The following is a 23732-nucleotide window of genomic DNA, read 5'->3' as shown; positions in this document are numbered from 1 at the left end:
AGATAACACAATAAAGTCCTTCCTTGCAAGGCTGGCGATGTGTTTCCTTCTAACAAGCCAAAGTACAAGTTAATATAAATACTGTTTTGCATATATTAGCTATGCAACTCTGTATATTGAAGCATTTAAATGTAAACACACTGAGAAATAGAACTGCCTCAGAGGAATACAGAACTTGTAATACTGAAAGAAATCTGTTTGAATCAATGTTTATCATTTACATTAGCTAGTAATTAACATACGCATCATACTAAAAGCATTTAACCAACTTACATAGAAATATTTTGATACAAAATATAAGATGTTTTATAGAGTCAATAAGGCTCCAAGCTATGAAAGACTGAGTTTGGAATTTTGCAAAGGAACCTGGGAAGTTAGGTGCCCAACTCTTGTCAAGTTTCAGTGCAACCATGGTCTTAGGCTTGAAAGTCCTACCCTAAAAATTACAAACTAATCAGAAATCAGAAGCTCTGCTCATATTGACATAAAAACCACATTATAATGAGTTGTAAGCTGGATTCTGCAGCCTGTTAAATATCTTCAGCTTCTACCTACATTAACAGGACCTGGAAATACTGTCCTTTTGTTTCAGATGAGAAGCAAAGGTATTTGCTGAGTGTGCAAACTGCAAGGAATCTAGAGCAAGCCATAAGGAACTATGAATACATTGCACTATTTCATCTGTATATTTCATTTAAAGATTATATTAAAATGTTATACATTTCTTTTATCTTAACAAACAACACACTAGCAGCTTAAAGAACTTTATTCTATCTGCACAGTACCTTTCTTTCACAGGTGTAGCCACTTTCCCTAACAGTAGCTTTTCTTCGTCTGCAGTGTCTCTGAACTTTCAGTCCTTCAATAAATTCAAGATTTGATGATTATTTTAGAGATCATATACAGTTATTATATCAAAGTACGAGAGCATTTTTGAATAATTTAGCTTCTATAGATTTAGGAGGTCCAAATGAATAGTTCTACGAAAAAAGGTAAATTGATTTTGCTTCACTTCCGTTTGCAGCCTGGGCAGCTCAGTATTTAATATAGTATCCTGAATTACTATAAATATTTTAACTACAGAAATGTTTTTATCATTGACATTATATACCATAGATACAATTAGATAAAAAGACAAATGAAGATTGAATTTACAGCTTTACACCGAAAGAATCCCCCCAAACCAGCAGTACTACAAAGGGTTATTATCCTCAGTTGTCCCAAGCAACTCAGCTGTGGTCAGGACTTGAGTTTGGTGAATTTGTGGGTGGAAACTCTTCAAGAAAAAACATAATGTCTAATAAGGAGAATGGTGAGATATCAAGACCTATAATTATAAAACAGAACAATGGCTAAGGAACAATTTTATATAAAATAGAGACAATGTACATTACTGTAAAATATTTGATCTGAAGGCCCATGCCTTAAAGAGTTTCTAATCAAAGTAAGATGCAACACAAGACAAGACATTGACTCAAGAAAGGAACAATCTGCTCCTGACAAGGAAAGGAATAATTTTTTTTTTTTTTTAATGTTAGGGATTTAAAGACAGATACATAAAGCTTCTGAAAGATGAATATGGAGATAATATTCTGTGAGATGTGTAGACAAGCCACAAAGCTAAGCTTAAGCAACTTTGATTACCTATTGATATATAAACGTAAAAAAATGATCTGCTACAGACAATAGCGTAGCTTTTAAGACAAGTGATCTTTCAGAGAGCTGTGAGAATCAAGCTGGTCAACTCGTGGGAGCACAGCTGCCCCCACCCCAGGCTGCCTCCACGGTGGCCGTGGGGTGGGGGACAGTTCTGGTCCAGCAGCCCACTATACACAGACCCTGCCTGGCGTACTAAAGTCCTGATACTCAATCATTTACTCAAATCTAAATTAAGGGTGTTTATTTTCAGATGTATCATATGTTTAAGTTGCTTCCAAGCATTAGAGTTTGTTTCTGCCCCATCAGGCAGAAGCACAGGCAGAGCTAGTTCAAAACTGTCAGCACCTGAGGAAGATGATTTCACAAAACCTAAACCAAGGAATGTAATCCCTAGGTGGCATTAATAAAACAAAAGATTTTAAGCAAGTGTCTTAGTATCCTGAGTACTGCAGGAGAATGCTTGCGTTAAAGAAATTCAACACAATTCTTGCCATTCTTGCAAATACAGTATCTAATTTTATACAGCTGTATTTATTGTGCAAAGAAAGGATACAATTTAAATCAAATTGATACGAACACATTCACAGTTTCATAGAAGCGGACATCAGGGAATTATTTAGACCAATTTGTATGGAAAATGACCAGTTTACAATTTCATCTCAGCTCTCATTCAAAATATATAAATATCTATAAACCAGTCTTAGGTTGTAAAAATCCAGCATCTTAATATTAATATATTGTGGAAATAAACAGTCTTTTCTTGAAAATCAGGCATACCATGTTTTATTACAGCAAAATCTTGGCTTATGCTTTGATTGCAATAAATCAAAAAACCGTTTAAAACACTTCAAAAAAGTACACCAAGAAAAGTTTAAAGTCCATTATGTATAAACTTACCGTATAAATGTATATGTATAAAAAGAAAATAAGGCCCTCTCAAAAGGACACTTTAAAGAAATTTCAACTTTCATATAAAACAAAGAAAGAATGTTCAATAAGAATACTCTAATTATTATCAAATATCGATGTGTCCAAATACCATTACACAACTTCTGATATGCTCATTTTGACAAAAGGAATTTGAGGGAAACAAAGTACTGAAAAACCCAGCTGGCCTATTTCAGAATCTAGACTCAATCTATCATATTACTTGATCTGCAGAGATGCTATTCTGCATAATTAACAAAAAAAAAGCCCTAACAAACGTAGATAACCGTAACTGGATTAAATAGGTGTTTTGCTTTCTCAGAAAAAAATCCAGTTGTTTGATTGCTTTTAATAGAAAACTAATTCAATCTGCAACAGACCAACCTTCTCCTCACTCTGTAATTACAGGTAAAAAGCTATACAGGCTTCCAGTTAGAATTTCCACACATCATATTGGGCCTTTGGCAGCACAGTTACGATGAATAATCTTAATTATATCTACAGAAAACTGCATGGTGCATAACTTGCATACTGAAAAACAAAAAATAAAAATCAAGTCTGATCGCATATATCAATGAGAACGAGAAACTGAAGACTGCTCTATAGTAAGGCTATGTCATAGAGGCTTTTCCTTATGTCTCATCAAACCTGACACTATGTGCTAGTATTGGTCAATAGGAAAGATGACACACCTTTATTTCGTGATCTGGAAAGACTGATTTTCTGATTTTTGGTGTCCGCTTCTTGAGATTGTGTCTGCTCTGCTTCTATTCCACTAGTTATGTCTACAACATTATTAACTGCACTATTCTTACTCTCATCATTTTGCCTTATTCCATGTAAATTTGTGTTTATGTCATCAGTAATTGTTTCTTTAATAACACTTAGTGTTTTTGAGGTGCTGGTTTCAAAAAAATCTTCAGCAACTGTGCATTTTCCATGTTCAATCCAATTCTCAGCTGTACTACTGGCCGGAATTAGCAGACTGATTTTCTGTTCCTCTGGTTCTACATCATCATAGAGTTCTGGTGTAAAGTAGATACTCTCATCCTCATCCTCAGCTTCCGCAGATACATCTAACCTTACAAGTTCAGACTTCCCCCCTTTTGAAGGGGATTCACTACAGGGCTTAACTTCACTGTCATGAAGCTGTGGCTTACAAAGGTCCTCCTCTTCAGCAACTGTAGCCTCAGTATTTTTAAGTGAAAAATTAGTTGTTTCCAAACATGATGCTGGTACACTTGGTTTATGTTCTGTAATGAATGATGACTGGCATTGATTTACACTGTCAATAAGTTCACTAGCCTTATTCACATTCTTCTTGTGTTTGCCTTTAGCCATGGACATGTAGTTCTCAGCTACAGACAAAGGTGTTGAAGTCAGTGGCTTAATGCAGAAATACTCCTTCATAAAATCAGAATTAGTCCAATTGTTCTTTTTTTTTCTCTCCGTTTCAGTGGCAAGCATTTTGGACGTGCAGTCCATATGTTTTTCTCTTTGTGTTGCATGGTGAGACTGACCTTCTACATCAACTTGCTGACCACCTGTGAAAAATCACAAAACATTAATTAATTGTATATGCTTTCTCCCCACTGATTTACAACATGTTTAGCACATCAAAACTACCACTGTTTTATTAGGTTTATAGTTATTTTATAATACTCATTAAGATCCAATACAAACAAAAGTCCAGATGTTACAACTATCTTTGCGCATGAATTGTCTTAACGAAATCAATAGATTAACTGGCACATGTAAAGTCAAAGCACATGCACACGACTGGATTTAAAAATCAGTATCTTTAATTCTTTGTGTTCTTATTTTATTTACATCTTTCTTATCCTAAATGAAATAACAAGTTCTTCCTCAAATTTAGGAATGGATGGATAATTACTTCTACTAAGTAAAGCTATTAAAGGAAGAGATTATATAAAAGGTGTCTGTCTCCCTAGTAATCTCCAAATATCAGATGTAGCTAGAATCAAAGCATTTGTTCAGATTTCACACTTCTAAGTTAGGTAAAATTTAAACAGTCATCTATTGTATGAGTTCAGCTTTTTTGTTGTGATAATGCTAATACTCATGTGTTTCAAACACACTTTGTCTTCATATTTTTCACTAACACAAGCATTTCCGACTCTACTATAAACTCACACGTTATCAAAGTTGTTTTAACCAGATGGAATGACAATTAATTTTACAGTCTGCTGAACACAGTTTATATACCTTGGTGAATAATTATCATTTTGCAGCATAATACCTCATTAATTAAAAAAAATTTTTTTTCTTCCAAAAAAAGATGTATTTTTCATAGTTAAAGTTGTAAATAAAGTTTTTCTCAAATGAAATGAACATACTTTGTTTCATTGTTGCCCTGACAGTACTTGGCTGACTTGATGATGCAGGACTAATTGAGGTGATCGTTTTAAAAATATTCATTTCTGGGACTAAATTTTTCTCCTCGCTTTCAGCAGGAACATCTGGTGACAGATGAATAGTAGCCTCCAGTGAAGAAGCTGGTGACAGGTCTTCTGAACTGGAAGGTACATGCAGAAATTCACTGTTGCACTGTGATGAACCACCAATGCCTTTTTGGTTTTTGCTAGCAAATGCATCCAAGGATTCAAGCGCACTACCAAAATTTTCATGGTGCTGGATTTGCTGACGAATCCATTTAGATAATCCTAAGAAAAAGAAAGTATGTTACCACAGAACTACATAATCTATATGAGGTGTTTCACTTTAGTAAATAGTATCCTAAAATTGAAACATTTTTATATATGTTTAGTGCATACAAACTCAAACAGATTTCAAGAAGTTGTTCATGACAGTAACATTATGTATGTCTTCGTTTCTAGGGCCAGGAATACGATTTAGTGAATGGTACTAATAATATTGCTCTTTTTTATTAAAAGAAAAAAAAAAAAAAAGGATTGCCACTAACACTATTTTGAAGTTTAAACTGCTACATTGCAAAACATCATTACCCTTCTCCATTTACATCTGTGTGTTCGTTTTCCTTGTTATCATGAACTATTAAAAATTAACTTACATAGAGCATAGCAATTTATTATCAATCATATCAACAGGCTCTGATAAAAATTAGAATTTAAATAAAATAAAGACTTTAAAACTTTGTTTCCTATTACTCAGCAGTAACTCGGATATTCAGAAAGAATCACAACAGCCCTATAGCTGTTAAAAATAATGCAACATACTCTTATTTTATACAGTAATCATTTTTTAAAATTCTCTGATTCAAGAAGTCTTAAGCACAATAGCTGTTTGGATGATACTAGAACATTGAAGATTGAATTCAAATTTAATTTTCTTGAGTTTAAAAATTGAGGTTTTAAAATACATTTAAATATTTTTAACTGTTGTTTTTTTTTTTAAATCCCCAACAGAATGGAAATGGATTTTTTAATGAAGTTTTTGCTTTTTAGAAAAAATTGCTCTTCCCAAATGTTGAACGTATTTTGAATGTATTACTAATATGTATACACTCTTAGTGAAAACAGACATGTTGGAAAATGGCTTGGCTTTTACTACAGCAGCTGAGCTCCACCTGCTGACTAGACAGCAACATTATCTGTTTTACATCATCTCTTATAAACATGGCAGGAACAAAGATACGTAATGAATGCATCCCTGAACAAATTTTTTAAATATATTGTGCATGTCCTTTTGTAGTTCAGCTGCATTTATTTCTAGCCTGCATAAAACTACAAACAGAACCTACTTTTTGTGTACTAAGCAAATGTTCACTGATTCCATTACTAGGAATGACCCAGCCTTTACCTTTTCCTATCTAAATTAACCCTGATTACTAAAGCTCACTACGGGCAGAAAGAACAGCAGGTGAAAGAAACGCTACATCCACTAGAGACTTATCCAATGTCAAAATAAAAATGTAGTAGTGACTGTGTGTGTGTGTGTGTGTGTATATGTGTACACACATATACACACATAAATTCATATTTCTGTAGTCTTGATTTTTCAGCATGTATTACATGTTAGAAACTTTTCCAGAAACATGTTTACATCTTACCAGTTATGTATTTATTAGGGTTATTCCGAAAGCGGTCATCAACTAAAATAAGAGCACCCCAATCATTCCTGTGTCTTATACACCTACAAGTGAGCAACAAGAAAGAGTGCATATAAAATTAGAGTGCATATAACCAAAAACTGCGGGGATCAGAGAAGAGGACTTGCAGAGTCAGCCAGCTAGAAGATGCAAAAACATATGGGAAATGCTTTCCTATTGTCTTGCAGCAAAAACGTTTGTTACAGATGCAAAAATTCCACTACGAGAGTTTAGCACAGAGGCTTATTTTCATTCAGTTCCTAATTGACTATGGTAAAAGCAGATGAAATTAAAAAAATCCCACAAATATTCAGCTGATAGTCACACCATACGTGTTATCTGTTTTCCGCTCTAAAATACTGAAAGGAAAACATATAAGAGTATAAAACAAAAGAGAAAGCACTCTGATGCAATTGCAAGCAGATTTTTAAAAAATAATTATGCACTTTATTTTTAAACAAAAATATTATTTTTAACTTTATCTTTAATAATGAAATAAGTAATGTTACAGATAAAAGTACTAGGTGGTACTGTTCAGTTTGTAATTCACTCGTTAGAGGCCTACAATAATAATCCAATAGTCACTATATATACACACTAATGTTATTTTTAATACCATTAGAATTTCTATATTGTGACCCAGAAAATAATTCTCAAAGAACAGTAATAATGTAAACGAAATATGGCAAAAGAATTTGTAAGTAATAGTTTGGGATTATTATCCTCGTTGTATCCCCCACCAAGAGGACAACTTTGGAAAAAGGTATTTACTTAATGTACTTAAAATACAAGTGCATCAGAGTCAGGGCTTAAAAGGGCAGCGATATGGCTGGCTCTCCAACATGTTGTTTATATTTGAAGTATCCCCACAGTAAGAAAAGCTGCGAAGACAATTTTAAGAAAAAGAAATTTCTTCCAACTTTTCATTTTTTCATTGCTAAGTGTTCTTTTAACTCATAGTTTAAATGAATTATGCCCACTGGAGACATATCCTACACTTCTAGAAAAAGCAGCATTGCAAGGAATTCATAGCACAGTTGTCACCTGGCCATACACACCATCTGTTATATTCCCAAAGGCTGTTATTTCATTTCATGGACTTATGTTACTTCATATACTGTAACAGCACTGAATTAAGAGAAAAGTGCCAGAGTCAAGACTAGCATGCTTCTGCTCACTTCAGTCCCTGCAGGCATCGTTGCAGTAGGAAGCTCGTCTATCTACAGCAACTGCTCTCTGCAGTTGTCAGAATAAGCTATATTCCGATGTAAAACAACTTAGTAAACTCTTCTCTTTTTATAAACACAGTCATCAGGCACTGTCATCCTTCTTGAAATATCAGTTTACTAAGACTTAGTCTAATATGATACACAACAATTTTCCCTTGTTTTACTAAAGGGTAAACCTTTTCCATTTCAGTCGGAATGGAAGTCTCTCTTCTCCCTGAGCTCAGATTAGCAAGCTTTCATTCAAATGACTAACTATACAATTCACAGCTTTCACTAAAACTAGTTTTAAATTAAATCTCATTTCACAGTGATAAAATGCCAGATTTGTTTTTTTTTTACTATTGGCATTCCACTGCTGCTCTAGCTTTTTCTTAAATAATAAATTTTAACTAATGCTTTTACTCTCCAAAGATGAAACTAAGAAATCAGACCTGTAACAACATGAATTAACAATGAGATTTTACTACATAAAAGATATTCTCTCAAGTTCCTTTCTAACCTTCACTTATGTCATCACATTTTTATTAGGTGTAATTCAAATTGCACGTGTCTTCCAGCTGAGATCTCTCTTTCTATTTACAAATCTGTGTCGGTACTTCTGTTGATAGATATATCTAGCTATGACACATATAGATGATAGATAGTCGTACCTGCCCATGTATATTATACATTATGATGAAGGAGGATGAATTAATTCCATCCTGTTAATAAAATTATGGGGAATTTTTTCATTTGAGAAAGTAAACTATCCCACTACGTCTAAATTTGGGAAGTGATCAATGAGGGTAATTAAACCGATCTTTCGAAAAGCTCAGAAAATAAAAAAAGCTATTTCTCCATTTCAAAAATACTTGTAGGCTAAACTGTAAACCATTGTTCTGAGCGTGCCAAGAGTATAATTAGTGTATTTGAAAAGACCTAATAATTTTAATTTGATTTATCAGCTGAAGCATCATTTCTCTCTGCAAATACTTTCATAGCTGCATATCTGGACTAATTGTCAAAAAAACCTGCAACTAAAGTGGATTTTGAATGCAAAATGAAAACACCAAACACTAAAATGCACAACAGACTGAAAATCAGACAGCTGCCAGTGCAGAACAGCTGAAGACCTCATTTCAGCAATACAGTTTTTTGGTCTGATTTATCCCCTTTGTGTTAACAGTGAGGAATTAATCACTAAAGGTGCAGCAAACAAGAAGCTCTATAAATACATATATTTTTAATTACGTTCGTTTTATCTTACCTTCCCAGGGCTTGGTTGAGAGCTCTATAAGCTTGAATTTCGTACCACTGACTCCCTGATAAAAGGCCTCTCTGATTTTTGTGCTGGTCATTGTATTTCCTCTTTAATTCAACCTAAAAAGAGAAATCACGAAATATTATTTATAATAATAATTTCCCAAAGGAAATATTATAAAGGGGGGAAACCAAGCAAACATTGATTAAATACGTAAATACGAGAAGACAATCAGGCAGCTTGTTAGATAAAACAACAGGTTAAAACAATGTCACCTCCAGAGAAAGTCTTCTTCCAAGCACTGCCCAGATCATAAGTAGAAATAATTATCCAAATTGAACCATTATTGGTTCATACTATATTATGGCTAATCAATTCAGCATAATAGCCCTTAGTCAGGATTAAATTAAGCCTTACCTCCAGACTAAAATGAAGAGCAGAGCTTAGACTTGGAGTTAGTGTCATTTACATAAGAATCACAAGTCATCAAAACCTTTTAAAAATGCTTAACGCTACATCCAGTTGGAGCCACGGAGCCACTGCCTCTATAGCTATGGCATCATGCACTCACTAGCAAAACCCAACTACAGATTCATCATGAGTAACTCAAGTTCTTCTGCCAGCACAGTTCCACTAGTCTATGAGCCATATAAAATAAGCTGACAAAATTCTTTTCTGTCAGCACAATTGCATCCCTACCAGGCATTTTGCTATAACTTTCTCACTTTGCTGAATTTTTTCACATGCTCAATTCATACCACTGCACAGACAAAAAAAAACTACAGCACCGAGATCACCTCACCTTCTACCTCAGCTTTACAAAACAGCTCTGAAAATAATGCAGTAAAGCGGATTACCGCTTCTTACCACTTAAACATGCAAAACAATGACATTTTAGACATGGGGTTTGTCATATAGACTTACCAAGGTTTATTTCATCAGCTGGCAGCGTGATGCAATATGAGAGGTATGGAAAGTACACCACAAACAGACAACCATACATAACCTCCAACAATATTAAAAGTACTACTATCCATTTATCCATTATAAATGAATGGCATCAAGTAAAAAACATACAAAAAGTGTTCCAAGCTGTAAAGTTAAAATATTCAGTTGACTCATGACTGCAGTTTAAAAGGACCGAATACAACAGAAATAGAAACGGCGTGTTTGTCAACAGATCTGCTATGAAGCCATTGGAATTTGAAAATGTTCTGTATAAATTTCACAACTCTCTTTTTCAAGGAAAGATTGCACCTGTAGTAAATAAACATTTATCTATACCATTGGTGAAAATAGAAATTGGATGTACTTTAATAAGAATGGCTTAATATAGAGAACTTGATTCTTTTGCTGCTTTCTAACTATAAAAAAACTCAAAAGCTTCAGTTTCAACTTTATATTTTACATTCTGACCAGTTATAGCTTTCACTCTTCAAGTTATTTGTAACATGCAATTTGCCCAAATAATTTACACTTAATAACACAACACACACACTTATCCCAATCTCTGTGCTAGCGGTAGAAGGATAACCATTAATATGGCCAATATTGTGATTTTCTGCTTTACTTGCTCATCTGGAAATAAATGATATAACGTAGAACTTTATCCTTTCCTTTATCACAAAGGCTGAGTCCCAATCTATTGCTGAGACCAGACCATACTTCTCTCAAGTGAGGGTTAAGCAAACATAACCTCTTCTTCTACAGAAGGTAAGGAAGCATTTCAGAGACAAAACGGCCTCCCCAAAGTACTGAACGTTAGCAGCCCCGACTGTAATTTCCAGTTTGGAATGACCTTCTGGGGTCTGGAAACAAACACTTCACTGACTAAACGTTGGGACAATTCAGTATGAGGGAAGATGAAAAGCCACGCTTCTTCAACTGTCTTGCTGTGAAGACAAACTTCCTTCCACACCCCTTCCCATCCACCAAGAGAACGACCAACAATTTCTACTGCAGGTTGCAAACATCTGCCCCAGATTGCCCCCTGAATGGCAAGCTTCAAGTTCATGAGTAGCAAAGAAACAGGTCAAAATAAGGGGAATAAGTTGTGAACTCCTTTTCTGCTAGCAAGAAAACACTATAATCTGCACAAGAAAGTAGCTTCATTCACTATTTTTCTGCAGCTGAAAAACAAACATGGGCTGCAAGGAGCCATATTTCAAACATTAACCAGGAGGCGAGTGTCGAAAGGACTCCTGCCTCGTTACACAATACCACTATCACGGCCATGTGGTGTTCTGACCCCTAACGAAGGAATTCCAACAAGCTCATCAGGGTGAACATTAATACTGGCAAGAAACATTCATATTACTCACAGTTAACAGGAGGCAGGCATACACTGTGGTTTAATATATAGACTCGATCTTTCCACACATTGCAGAAGTGCAGAAAAAGAACCTCTGTCGCTGCAAGATTTCCAGAGATCTGACTTTGACACAGAACTGGAGGGGCCAAAGAAATGGATTAAGCTACAGCAATCTCTCCAGACTTATGGTGCATTTTGTAGTCTGTTTGTGATCAAAGCAATATTATTTTACTCGTAGAGCTCTTTCTTGTCAGTACCTTTTGACGTAAGATGCAGTATTTTGGGGCTGAGCACATCAGAGGAGGAAATGCTTTCAAAGTATTAGCCAGAACAGAGGGAAAAAACAGAATAAAGACCACGGGTGTAACAAACTGAATTCAAAGCAATTTAAAAAAAAAAAAAAAAATCAACTTTTAGGCTGCTGAAGCAGCAGTCTAGCATGCTGCCAAGCAAGAGGGTGACTGGGGTTAAAACCTGTGGGCTAGAGTAAGGAGCAAAGCCTGCTTCCTCTCTCAAAAAAGCTCTCTCCTAGCTGCTCCAAAGGCAGATCTGATATCAACCGCAAAAGAAAGCCTGCCTCCCCTTTTCTAATCAAATGGATAACTACACATAAAATGCCTGATCTGAATTTGAGCGTGAGCTTCTTATTTGGACATTATACACAGGTCTAATATGTATCATAAGATTTGATTATAATTGGGGATGGGGCATTGAATTTTTTTTTCCAAAACAAACAAACATAAAGCTACACCAGAAAGGGTCTTTCCATTGCTCTTTTGTTCAGTATTAACCTTTCTAAACTGACAACCGAAAGGACACGCTTCAGGAGAGAAAACAGCAGACTTCTAACCTCTTCTGACAGGTAACTTTCAAGCTGAATTCGGATAAGAAATTTTATTTTATGTACTTATGCCCTTTAAATAGCCTGTCAAATTTACAAATTCAATCTTTACAGCCAGAAAGTAAATTCAGTTTGATTTCACAGATTTAATATTTGTTCCAGTCACTCAAAATTTATTGACTGGCACATGAGGTTTTCTCTGTAATTTTCAAAACAGAGGCTGATTTCTTCTGAACAGCACTTGAACGTTTATATCAGTTTCTAAAAAGGAACTTGTACATATCTGTGCCTTCTGACAAATGCAAATACAACCAGGAGAAATTAAAGAGTTTTACTCAGTATTTAAAATGAGGCATAAAGTTGGAAGATTTTATTAAAGTCTTTAAAACATAACATTTAAAGTCTTTGAAACATAAACATTAGGTTATGTTTTAAATATATTCCTGTAAATATTTTGCATCTGTCTTCTAGTCCTGGTAAGTTTTCTAACAATTTCCTCTTGTGAAGAAATTCTGTTATCAGCAAGATTTTGGCCATTTGTAACAAATGTATCTTTACCACAGTTTCTTACTCCTACAACAGGCTGCTGAAAGAACGCATTAGAACAACTCGTCATGTGTCTTACACCGATAAAATTACGTGCACTTATAATTATGTGCACAAAAACACTGAAGTAACGGGAATGCAAAATTCATTCAGATCACCTGTGCTGAGTTGTATTACCCTGTGAACTGAATACACTACTTCTACAGTCTTCTATACACCATAGCACTAGGCAAATGTATACATTTGCTTGCACAATGACATTTCCATTTTTGAAATTAGGGAAAAAAAACGGTACTCTCTTGGCTTAAATGTGTAATGTATCTTTAAAACCTATCTTTTCTATCTTATTTAAAAAAATGGGATAACAGAAAATAAACATTATGTTTTCTCACTCTAACAATCGTGTCTCAGCATGAGATGACAACTTCCATTGCCGAGAGTTCAGTTTTCATTATAAGTCTACTAAAGGTAAAAGGCCAGGGCATGTCATTTTAATGCCATCAGAATCTATTTCATTGTATAACTCTTACATTATCAAGCATCAAATCAGCGCCCAATTCAAAATGACATGTTGCATATGTGAAAAAGCCAGTCTCTCCTGCTAGCGAATATCCTAAATGTGCAGTAAACCACAGGCTAGAAGGGATTAGTTAAAATGTCAAAAGACAGCCTTTTACTTTTACCTGTTCATCCTTAAAAATATACTCTTAGCTATCAGGCATGCTTTACAGACAAATAGCTTCAGCAAGCAGCAGCAGCAGGCCTGTGGCAAGCTCTGCCATCTTGTAGCTGTCAGACAGATTAGTCTTTGATCTATCTGGGAGGTCATGGTCACATTCACATTAAGTGAAGTCTAACAACATTATACCTGCTAACCGCTCGTTCTTTTAATGCTTAATTAGTTCGACATCTTCCACTGTGGAATATTAACTGAGAAATACCAACAAAAGAATAAATGCCACAAAAAAAAATTTGTTTTCATGACTTGGAAAAATACGTTGAGGAAGTTTATACTGCAATTCAAATGTATTTTGGCTATTTTTTCCCCTAAAGTTAGCAAAAACAAGTTACTGTTGTTGTTCAAGAGGTTTTTATTAAAACAGATTTTAGAAGTGTTGATAAATCACAGGAAATAAAGGTTAGCTGTGGTAAGAGCGCTTCACCTGCAGAAACACAGACTTATTTCGGATTCGAAAGACACATAAAGTAAGTATATCTAGTCCACAGTAATCATAGTATAAAACTGCCGCTTTATCAGCCAGCTTATAACATGATGCTCAGAAGGCTAGAGGAGGTTTTGTTTTTAAACCCCAAGATAACCTGCAAAGTTACATACAGAAGCCTGCAACATTCCTTTTTAGCAACATGCCAAGCTGAACCACGTTTATTCAAATTTAAAAGAAATGGTTGCATTTAACAGTAAGAAAGATATACAAACAGCAATGTATTATGAGTTAATACTTTCTACAGAAAAATCAATGGTTCGACAATAAAAGCAAAGCAACGTTTTATCCTTCAAATAGAATTCTTTCAGTTCTCAAACATAAGCCTCTCCTTGTTTGGCAGCAGTAATTACAACTGAGATGATACGCAAATTTGAAATGAAATTTGAGTATATTTTAAATATCTTCAACTAATTAGTTGTACAACATCACACTTCTGAAGTGTGTTTACTTGTGAAGAACTTTTAAGGAGAAAGAGCTTAACCAAAGAATAAAAGCTAGCTTGCTAAATACTGATTAGAACAATTTTACAAACCTTGCTTCAGTAAAAATAAACAGATGGTCCAGCAGAAACTCATTCAGAATAATTTTATCTCCAACCAAAACTTAGTCTTAAAGGGTTTATAGCAAAACCAAACTGGACTGGAGAATGTACGTTTGCAGCATTTACCTTTCGTCATCGGAATACGGTAAACCTATTTATCAGTGCTAGTACCACACTATGAATTCCAAAGGGTAAATGGACTAAACTACAACAAAAGATTTTGTATTTCGTGCAATTTAAACAAACAAAACAACAGTGACTGGGTTTAGTTCATCTGGCAAAGAGTCAAGACTTTTAGACACAGTATTTTGTTTAATCAATTACAGTACTTTATTTTGCTATTTTTTGCTATTTTGCTATACAGAACTATATTTTGCTTTTTAAAAACAGACAAACAACCTTCCTCCCCCCCCCACCATTAAGCTGTTACTAGCAGTTAACAAGCCAGGCTTGCTCCTTGACAAGACATCACTTCACAAATAACTGCAATTGTCCCCTATTTTCTCCGGTAGATTAAAAACAACCTCCAGTTTGTAACCTGTGGGACTGCAAACCAGATTACCCAGAAGGCTAAAGACAGAAGCTCGTGACTACAATGGCACCATTGTGAGCACTTCAACAGAGCACTCAATTAAACCTGCATTTTCCTTTACATCAGCACTCAGCTGTGTTGTGACAGCCAAAGTTAAAGAAGGAGCAAAGTGCTGATAGGAAAAAGGCAACTTGGCTTGGAACTGTATCGGTACATGTACCCGTGCGTATGCAACACTCTGCTGCACTTATCCTCCAAAGAAATAAAAATTAGAAAGTATATTGGTGTTTTCTGGCATTCCACTGACTTGTTTCTCTGGTTTCAGGAGAGGAAAAACAGTCATGAAAATAACAACCACTGCCCATATTATCCAGCAAACTTTGAAACATGCAATTTGTGTTTAACATCTAGTAATTCCTCACCTCCAAAAACAAATATAAAAATCCAGGTGGATCCTCTCATTCTCCTTCAAGCCCCTCTCTCCCCCGAAAAGACATAAAAATAGTTTTAAACACATCTACCTTCTTAAAAATCTCATGTGTCCAGTTAGTCTCTCTTCCACCTGAAACAGTAACAGCTAGACTTCTCCTAGAATATACTCGCTACCTACTTTTCTCCTGATGAATGCCAAGTAATCATAAAAGTTTGCAAGTGAGGGAAAGTAAAAGACATGAAAACCCATTTCTTTTCTTTTACATCTGAAAATCCTTAAATGGAAGTAGCATTAAATAGTGCAGCATTTAACTTTTTTGTCCTCACTTCAAAAGCAGTAACAACATCTGTAAGATTTAAGACTAAATAATGTATGTGTAAAGACCTGTGTGAGTCACAGAATACGCTTCAAACATCCTCAACTCCTCAACAGACCTACTAAAAGCCATATCTTAAAACATAATGTCTCAGTTTATTAGCCCACAGGATTAAGGTATTACAGCAGGACATTATCTTCAAATGCTTCCGGCATCCCAAGTGCAAGCAGTTTTCATACATACAAACCAGTATGAAATATGCAAACGCTTATCACCTATAATTTATCAAACAAGTTATTGTCATATACAGAATCTAATGAGAGCCATTCTAATCATCTTGTATAGCTAAAAATGGTCACCAGACACAAAAATATATCACTATTCTGTTTTCACACACAAATACCATATTTTTTTTAAAAGAAAAATCCAACAACCTGTGACTGCAGTAATACTATACTCTCTAAAAAACCCCAACTTTATCAACTAATGACATGATCAGTACTTCGTATTACTCAGTTAGCTACAGGCTGGTGTGCAATACAGAGAAATCTGTCCTACACCAGCCTCTGCAGGGGTGGAATCGGAGGCCGAACCCCGTACCTCTCGCCCTCCCCGCTGGCTGCCACTTACGGAGGCTATCGATTCAAATCGATAGCTTTGTACATCAAAGCCACGTAAGCTTCAAAATAACTCAGCTGACCTTCTCAGCCAGCAAATTTCAATGAACACTTAAAAATGTGTCTTCCCTCTGACAATACCAAATAAAAAAAAATAAACCCCAAAATTCAACAGCAAACTGCTGTCTTTTATAGTCTAACTGGCCAATGCCATCTTCAGTGGCAGAGAAGCAGCGGTACTATCTTATGCAAAGCCGTATTTCCCTTATTTTGAGTTCACCATATATCTTAGGACTAAACGCTTCCCAAGTACTCTCACTCTTAATCCCAGTGTTAAAGAGAGGGGAAGCTTATATAACGCTGTAACCACTGAACACTTTCAGTATCGTCAACTACACCATGCAGCATCTCAGAGATCTTGAAATTTTACGGTTTGACAAATCACGTAGCACATTCACCCCAGGCCCATCTACTCATCTCTGTCTTGTAGGCTTTGAGGGACTGCGAACAAGTGACTTGATTAAAATCTAATGCAACCAAAACTCTCCTCTGAAGAGGAAATTCAATCCATTTCCAGTGAAGCAGAAGTGAAAAAAATCAAACAGCTTCCCTTGAGGTACAACGCTGCTGCATACGCTCAGTGCCGCTGCGTCTAAGGTGAAGTGGTAAGTGTCAGTCATCCTCACAAATCCCCAAGGTGATAGCTTCACTTTTAAAGCTTTCAACATACTTTGACAGTAAAGTAAAAACTTAAAGGTCAGCACTACTTGCTAAGGACAAGATAAACACAAGAAAATCACTTTTCTGATCCATAAGAAATTCCAAAGTAAACTATTAAACGTAAAGGAAAAGTTTTGATTTGCTGTATTATTTATCCAAAGGCTTAACTTCTGGATATGTTCAGGGACGACCTCTGTAATCTGTGCCAACATACTGACATTAGCCTTGCACCAGTAAAAGAGAAATGCCATCCGCTAGCCTTATTTGATGAGCAGAACTTAAATGTTACCTCTCTTAGCTACAAGAATGTTATACTCCATATGATTTTACAGATATTCTCCCAAATGAAGCCACCCAGTCTTTTATTTAAAAAAAAAAAAAATTGTAACATATTTATATTAGAAGTAAGAAGAGTGTGAATATTTGACTTTTTATTGCCATTTTTATTTGGGGAAAAGTGAGAAATAAAGGCCTTTTGAGATACTTAATTACTTTAAACTAATGTAAAAAATAGTCATATTATCACGTCACTGCTCACAAAGTATTACAGCAAGGCAACACAGAACTCCATGTTGCTTTGAATTTTCTTGAAATTAGACCTTTCCAGCAAAATTCCACAAAAAAAATCTCAAGGAAGTAGCAAAAAAAAAAAAGTATGTATTTGATAACACAGGTAGGTATACCTCTGACTTTCCTTTGAGGAGAAGGAGGAAAAAAAAAAAAAAAAAAGCACGGGAGCTCTGCAATCTCCACCCAGTCATCTTGGTAGGCTGGGATTCAGCAGACCACGTTACTCCTCAGTAACCAGTATCACAACCACTTGAAATCATTTACAGTATGCTGCTGCAAGACAAGCATAATGCCAACTGAATATTAGGAAAGCATGCTCTTTCACAAAATTTAAAAGGTATATTGCCCCAATAATTGTTATTTAACATTTAAATCTTTGTTTGTTACATAATATTGTACATTACAACGCTGTAAGAATATTTCTGTAGACCTTCAACGTTTGTGTTTTAAAAAGCTACTTTAACTATAATACAAAGTAAAATTGAACAGGAAGTAGGGTATGGAAGACAGACAATTGTGTGTATATGTGCACCTCTACACACACTCACCCGATTCAGTATTTCCTTCTAAGAAGCATGCATTACATAACATGCCATGATGTCTGGCTTTCTGCTGAAAAGGTTTTTCTGTTCCTCACTTTATATTTGTAATTTTTTTCCAGCAAGGGAGTGAAGACAAAAGCAGAAGCGACTCAGGTTTAGATAGCCATTAACATAGATAATAAACAGATAAAAAAGTGGCGAGCTTTCTACAAACATATTTAAATCATGCTGATGTCAGCTCATCTGAAAATTGTAGTATATACTGTGTCTTAAGGCTCTAACAATTTCATATTTGACAGGAAAGTTGTAGCAAAGTTGCTCAGAAATATTCAACCTGCTTAAAACAATCAAACCAATAACAGACTACTCAGTTTCAAATCTTTACAAATAATTCTTAAATTTCACAGACAATTGTGAAATTCTACTAAAAATAAGCACAATAACGGTTATTCCATAAAATGTAAATTGTTGTATAAATTCCCCCATATTTTAAAACGATTTATTTCAGATCAGAAGTGAGAATATTTTTGAAGTGATCCAAAGCTACCTTAGAACTCATAGAGTTCATGCTGTTTCTTGACTCAAATAAGAATCTAAAATAACAAGCATTTTCTTAAAAATTTTTCTTTTCCTAGGACATCGTATTTTATAGTATGCAAGAAAAGAATTATTTCAGTAGCCATTTAACTAGCATAAGTTTCTTCTTCCAACAAATTAAAAACACACAGGTGAAAACACTGCCACAAGGATTAGAGAAATTAGCTTAAATATTAAGAAGAATGCCTTTGTTCTGAAATGATACAAATGTTTCTTTCTCTTTTCAACAAATTGAGACTTCAGCTATATAGCTGCAAACTTTCTGTATCATTAAGTTAGATACAGGGAAAAAAAAAGTAATTGGAATGATGTTTTCCATCATGTTTCACAAATTACGTTGCTGGAAACAAAGAAAGTTATTTGCCTTCACAGCTCATATCCACTCTAAAGCTGCTAAAGGAAATATTTCTCATTAATGGCAAACTCTGTTACAGTTCTTGAACAATGTCAATGCACAGAAAGCATAGTCTTATCAAGTTTATTTTCTTTGCACATCTATTTATGTAAAAGGGTTTGACTGCATTTTGCTATATATTTTAGTAAAGTTCTCTTAGCTGTTATATGATTAAGTACACCCTACTGTAGTACGATCAAAAGCATCTGGAAAGGTGGAAGTGAAGAAATGCTCTCTGGGAAAGTTAGCTTAATGCTTGCACTTCAGAGTCGCCCATTATCAACATTTCATAGCGAGTTTCTTTATTTTCAGGTCCCCAAGGTAAGAACAGTAAATTATGACTTGAACTAAACAAGTCACACTTGGCTCCAAAATCAAATTTTCCTACCTCTAGTTTTAGGTCCCAGAGGTGGGCAGAGGAAATCCTGGTCACAGCCAAAGAAGTCATTTTTGGCTCTGAAATAAATTTTCCTGCCTCACTAGAGCCAAACCTTACCATTGAGAGTACCATAGCTTAAAGCAGTACTTTAACATTGCTTTTTTATATTTTGCATCAGCAACTCGATTCTTGCAGAATACGAAATCATTTTCAGTAATACAGAATTAGGGTTTTGGCCTCTCTTTCTTAAAACAGTATTGTTTATTATCAAGTACGCTTCTGATCCTTAATCATCTTTGTTTCCCTAGTGTTGAAAAAGTGGTTTAGACACTTCTCTCAGTAAAAACGAGCGAAGTTAAGATACTACGTGCCTAAAATTCTAAGGTGAGGCAATGAGGAAAAATGGAAATGATGTTCTGAAAAGGTCCTTATTTTCAAAAAGGTTAAGCTTACAGAAAATAACATAACTTGTAAAAGCAGTTATTTAAGGAGACTGAATCGTGCCGCTTAATAACTGATGTAGTGGCATATATTTAGCATAAACATATGGAGAAAATAAAATTGGATATTATACATCATACTTGACAATGAGTATTTTTGCCCAAGTAAAGACTGATGTCTGGATCCAAACACTACAATTCAGAATATATAACAGAAGTTAATGAATAGTATGTTAGCATCAGATAACATGTATATGGGATTACAGATCTTTTTCTGTCACATTATTTATGTTCTCTAATATTACAGTTCACTGGTATTAGCATCAAGTTACAAATCATAAAATACATTTAGAAAGCAGGTTGATCACAGACAAGCAATATTAGTGGAGATGAGCCAACATGAAACTGCCAGCATAAAATATTGGTCTCCAAAGGTACAATTCTACAAACCCTTATGACTGTGCATAGTCCTAGTGATATTAATGGGATTACTCACACAAGTAAAAGCTGTGTGCTGGAGTAAAGGGCTAGAGAATTGAATCTGAAGAGGCCTTTTATTAACCTAAAAAGCAGACATGCAAGTGTATTTCCGTGTAGCAACTCGAGCACTTTTTGGCGATTTAAGGCAATCCCAGAAGTATATCACTCATGGATTTTCCAAGGAAATTGTTAATCACTTGCATTTCCTATTTATAAAGGGATGTCATTATTCATCTTTGTATCAATTTCTTCATTTAGCATATCTATCAAGCACCTATTGCTACGTAAAGCAATAGTTGTACCTGTGATCACAGTGGTATGCCTATACAAGCCTACCTTAATTTGTATTACTATATTTAGAATCCTCTCCTGCATACTCAAAACACAAGCTCCTCCTAATTTTTCAGATCTAGAATTTTTATATTTTTCAATATTCAATCAATTTTCTGGTTAGTCTGTCACAAAAATCTGAAGAAACACCAATCAACTACAGCATAAAAACAAACGTCTCAACTATCCTATAAACTATAATCATGTCATTTAGGAACTCACGTTCCCTAAAATCCCAAAAAGACAGTCGGACCACACAGTGTCCTCTAATCCTTAAAAATCCGGATTCTTCTAATTCTGGAAGAAAAAAAGAATTCCAAAAGAAAAAAAAAAAAGGTTAATGAGTAGAAATATTTAAACAAAAATCAGTACCTTAAACCAATTCTGATACAAAACGATCAGAAAGACAAAAGCCACCCTAAAAGAAAGTCACTCTGTTGCATGCAGCAAATACGTGGAAGAGAGAATTCATACATTCTTAGCATGATGGGCACTACTGAATATGTCTTGAAAACAATACCAAACAGGAAAACGTATTTTAATAAAGTACTGTGATCATACTTTTCCTGAGAGCGTTTATCCAAATGTTCAATGCAAGGAGTATTTGAACACCTACTTTCGAATACCTGAAAACCCTACTCTATTCTTCAACTCAATTCCAAAGGACTTGGATCTGATTAAATAAGTATAGTTAGAAAATGAAGTTGTAGCGTAAACAGGACGGCAACTTCTTTGCAGTCGAAGTATTATTTAATCCCCAGGCAATTGCGATTGGGAGTTTGGATAACAACTGCTAATAACACAGTAATACAGCCAGCAAAACTCCAACTAGTTATGATAACAGATTAAGGCCTAGTTACATTCAACTGTCTAAAATTAACAAAGAATCCCTTTTCACTTCAGATAATACTGATAACTATCTGCTACACGAGCACGGTTTACAGCATCATTTCCAAACATGTTTCAGGCTTCCTTTTTTTTGCCTTCCTACAGATTAATATTCGTTCAGTTCTAGGGTATTTTACTCATTGAGGATAATTCCAAAGTATTTTGAAAAACTAAAATAAATTGCACAGGAATAAATCTTTATTTTCCTTTCTAACGTTTGGGTAAGGTCTGTTGGTGGAGGAGGACTGAAGTGACAAACAAGCATTTGCATCTGTTAACACGGACTATGAAATAGGATAACATACTGGTTGTATATAAACTTAATAGAGGTAAAAAAAAATACAGTATATACTTTTCTGTACCTTTTATATTACATTTGTTTCATTCTGCGAAGCGATACTAAAGGATCAGCTCTACCAGAAATACACAAAAAAGCACAGCTTCAGGGGAAACCTTGTCTATTTTTTCATTTTTATTTTACACTCTAACCTTCATTATTTTAGGAGCTAGCTGTTGATAACCTAATTCCAATTTTTTTCCCGTACTGATGGGCACTTGGAACTTCCACAATTCCTTTGTATCTATGCATACATTTCTATAAAGCCACAGATTAATCATCTTCTTCCCCCAGTTGACAACCTGAGCTCTAGTAGGAAAAAAAAAAAAAAAAAAAAAAAAAAAGACACGTACTAATCTCAGGTATCTCACAAACCTAAAGCCTTGGACAAACCAAAATAAAGTATTATGCAATTTATAGGGAAGTACTGCTAGCTGGATATCACTTTGAGCTTAAGTTACTAAGCAAAAGACAACTGTACAATAAAAACAATTTCCCCTAGCATTATTTAGGAGCACTGCCACACACCAGCCAGCTCCTCAAATCTGACGCTGAGAGACTGGTGGATGCCCTTCTCTCATCTAGAATTGATCACTGCAGTGCTTTTTGCATTACCGTATCTAAATATATACACTCAAATCTTCAGCTGCTTGCAATTTGGCAGCTAGTGTGTCTATCCTTACTTAAAAATTTAGGGGTTTTCTTTAGTCTAATTAAAAAAAATTATTCAACATAATATTGACTTTTGGAATTTAGTTAACAGTAATGGGATGCATTGCCTGGATTCCTATTATATTGCATATTCGGTTGAACCCCAAGAAAAATATGTACTAATTTAATCTTAAGGAACATTATTCATCATGAATGCAATTCACCCTTGACGTGTTCTTTTCAGTTTAATTTTGTATCATTTAGAATACAAAAACATTGACTTTCTGGAAATCATTTGCAGTGAATGACAGAGTTCCAGCCATACTACAGAGCAAGTATTTCCAAAATATCATTTCAGTGTATGCTTCTAAAATAAGGCATTTTTAACTCTAGAAAGAGTGCTAAATATTTTTCGTGTGTGCATGTTTTCATACTAAAATACAGTGTATTATGCTTTAGTAAGAAGGAAAATGTTATGGCTGAATAAGCGCCTCAAGAAAGTTATGTAAACATTGAAAGAACAACACACTAGCAGCCACCACTGGTATAATCTTACTAGTCCTTATAGGATGTGGGTTTTTCTACCAAGGCTGTAACTAGGCACCATAGGCAACAAAGTCATCTTCGGTTGTGCTCAGAACGCATCTCCATAGCCAAAGCTGAGTCTGTATGGGCTTTCAAGTGCAAACCTATAATTTGCTTGTTTGATTTGGCATTATTAGCAGCCAGTGTTGAGCTGTCCTTAGTTTTCGTTTAATACACGACACTTCACTTATTTCACTTTGTCAGCTGTTGAAGCAACAGTTACAGTAGCAGCATGCTACTTTGGCTGCCTGAAAGATACAAACAGTCTTGAATTTCTTTAATTTGAGGTACTTCAGAATACTACCTTTAGA

At 34.9% G+C, this 23732-nt stretch overlaps 1 protein-coding gene across 6 annotated transcripts in view; it reads right to left on the bottom strand.

Moving 5' to 3' along the window:
- Positions 1-677: 677 nt before the first annotated feature.
- Positions 678-23732, bottom strand: part of BRIP1 (BRCA1 interacting DNA helicase 1) — a 78987-nt gene continuing 55932 nt past the window's right edge. For all 6 annotated transcript variants that reach the window (XM_068910182.1, XM_068910179.1, XM_068910176.1 and 3 more), the window contains 4 exons: positions 9152-9264; positions 6638-6720; positions 4944-5270; positions 678-4130 (listed from right to left, as the gene is read on the bottom strand). In XM_068910182.1, coding sequence (XP_068766283.1) covers positions 3241-4130; positions 4944-5270; positions 6638-6720; positions 9152-9264 — 1413 coding nt within the window. In that variant the 3' untranslated portion in view covers positions 678-3240. The remainder of the gene's footprint in view (positions 4131-4943; positions 5271-6637; positions 6721-9151; positions 9265-23732) is intronic.

Source organism: Struthio camelus, chromosome 16, assembly GCF_040807025.1.
Source record: "Struthio camelus isolate bStrCam1 chromosome 16, bStrCam1.hap1, whole genome shotgun sequence".
Classification (NCBI taxonomy): Eukaryota; Metazoa; Chordata; class Aves; order Struthioniformes; family Struthionidae; genus Struthio; species Struthio camelus.
Note: the sequence above shows the minus strand (reverse complement) of the source record. Positions and strands in the feature narration are given on the sequence as shown.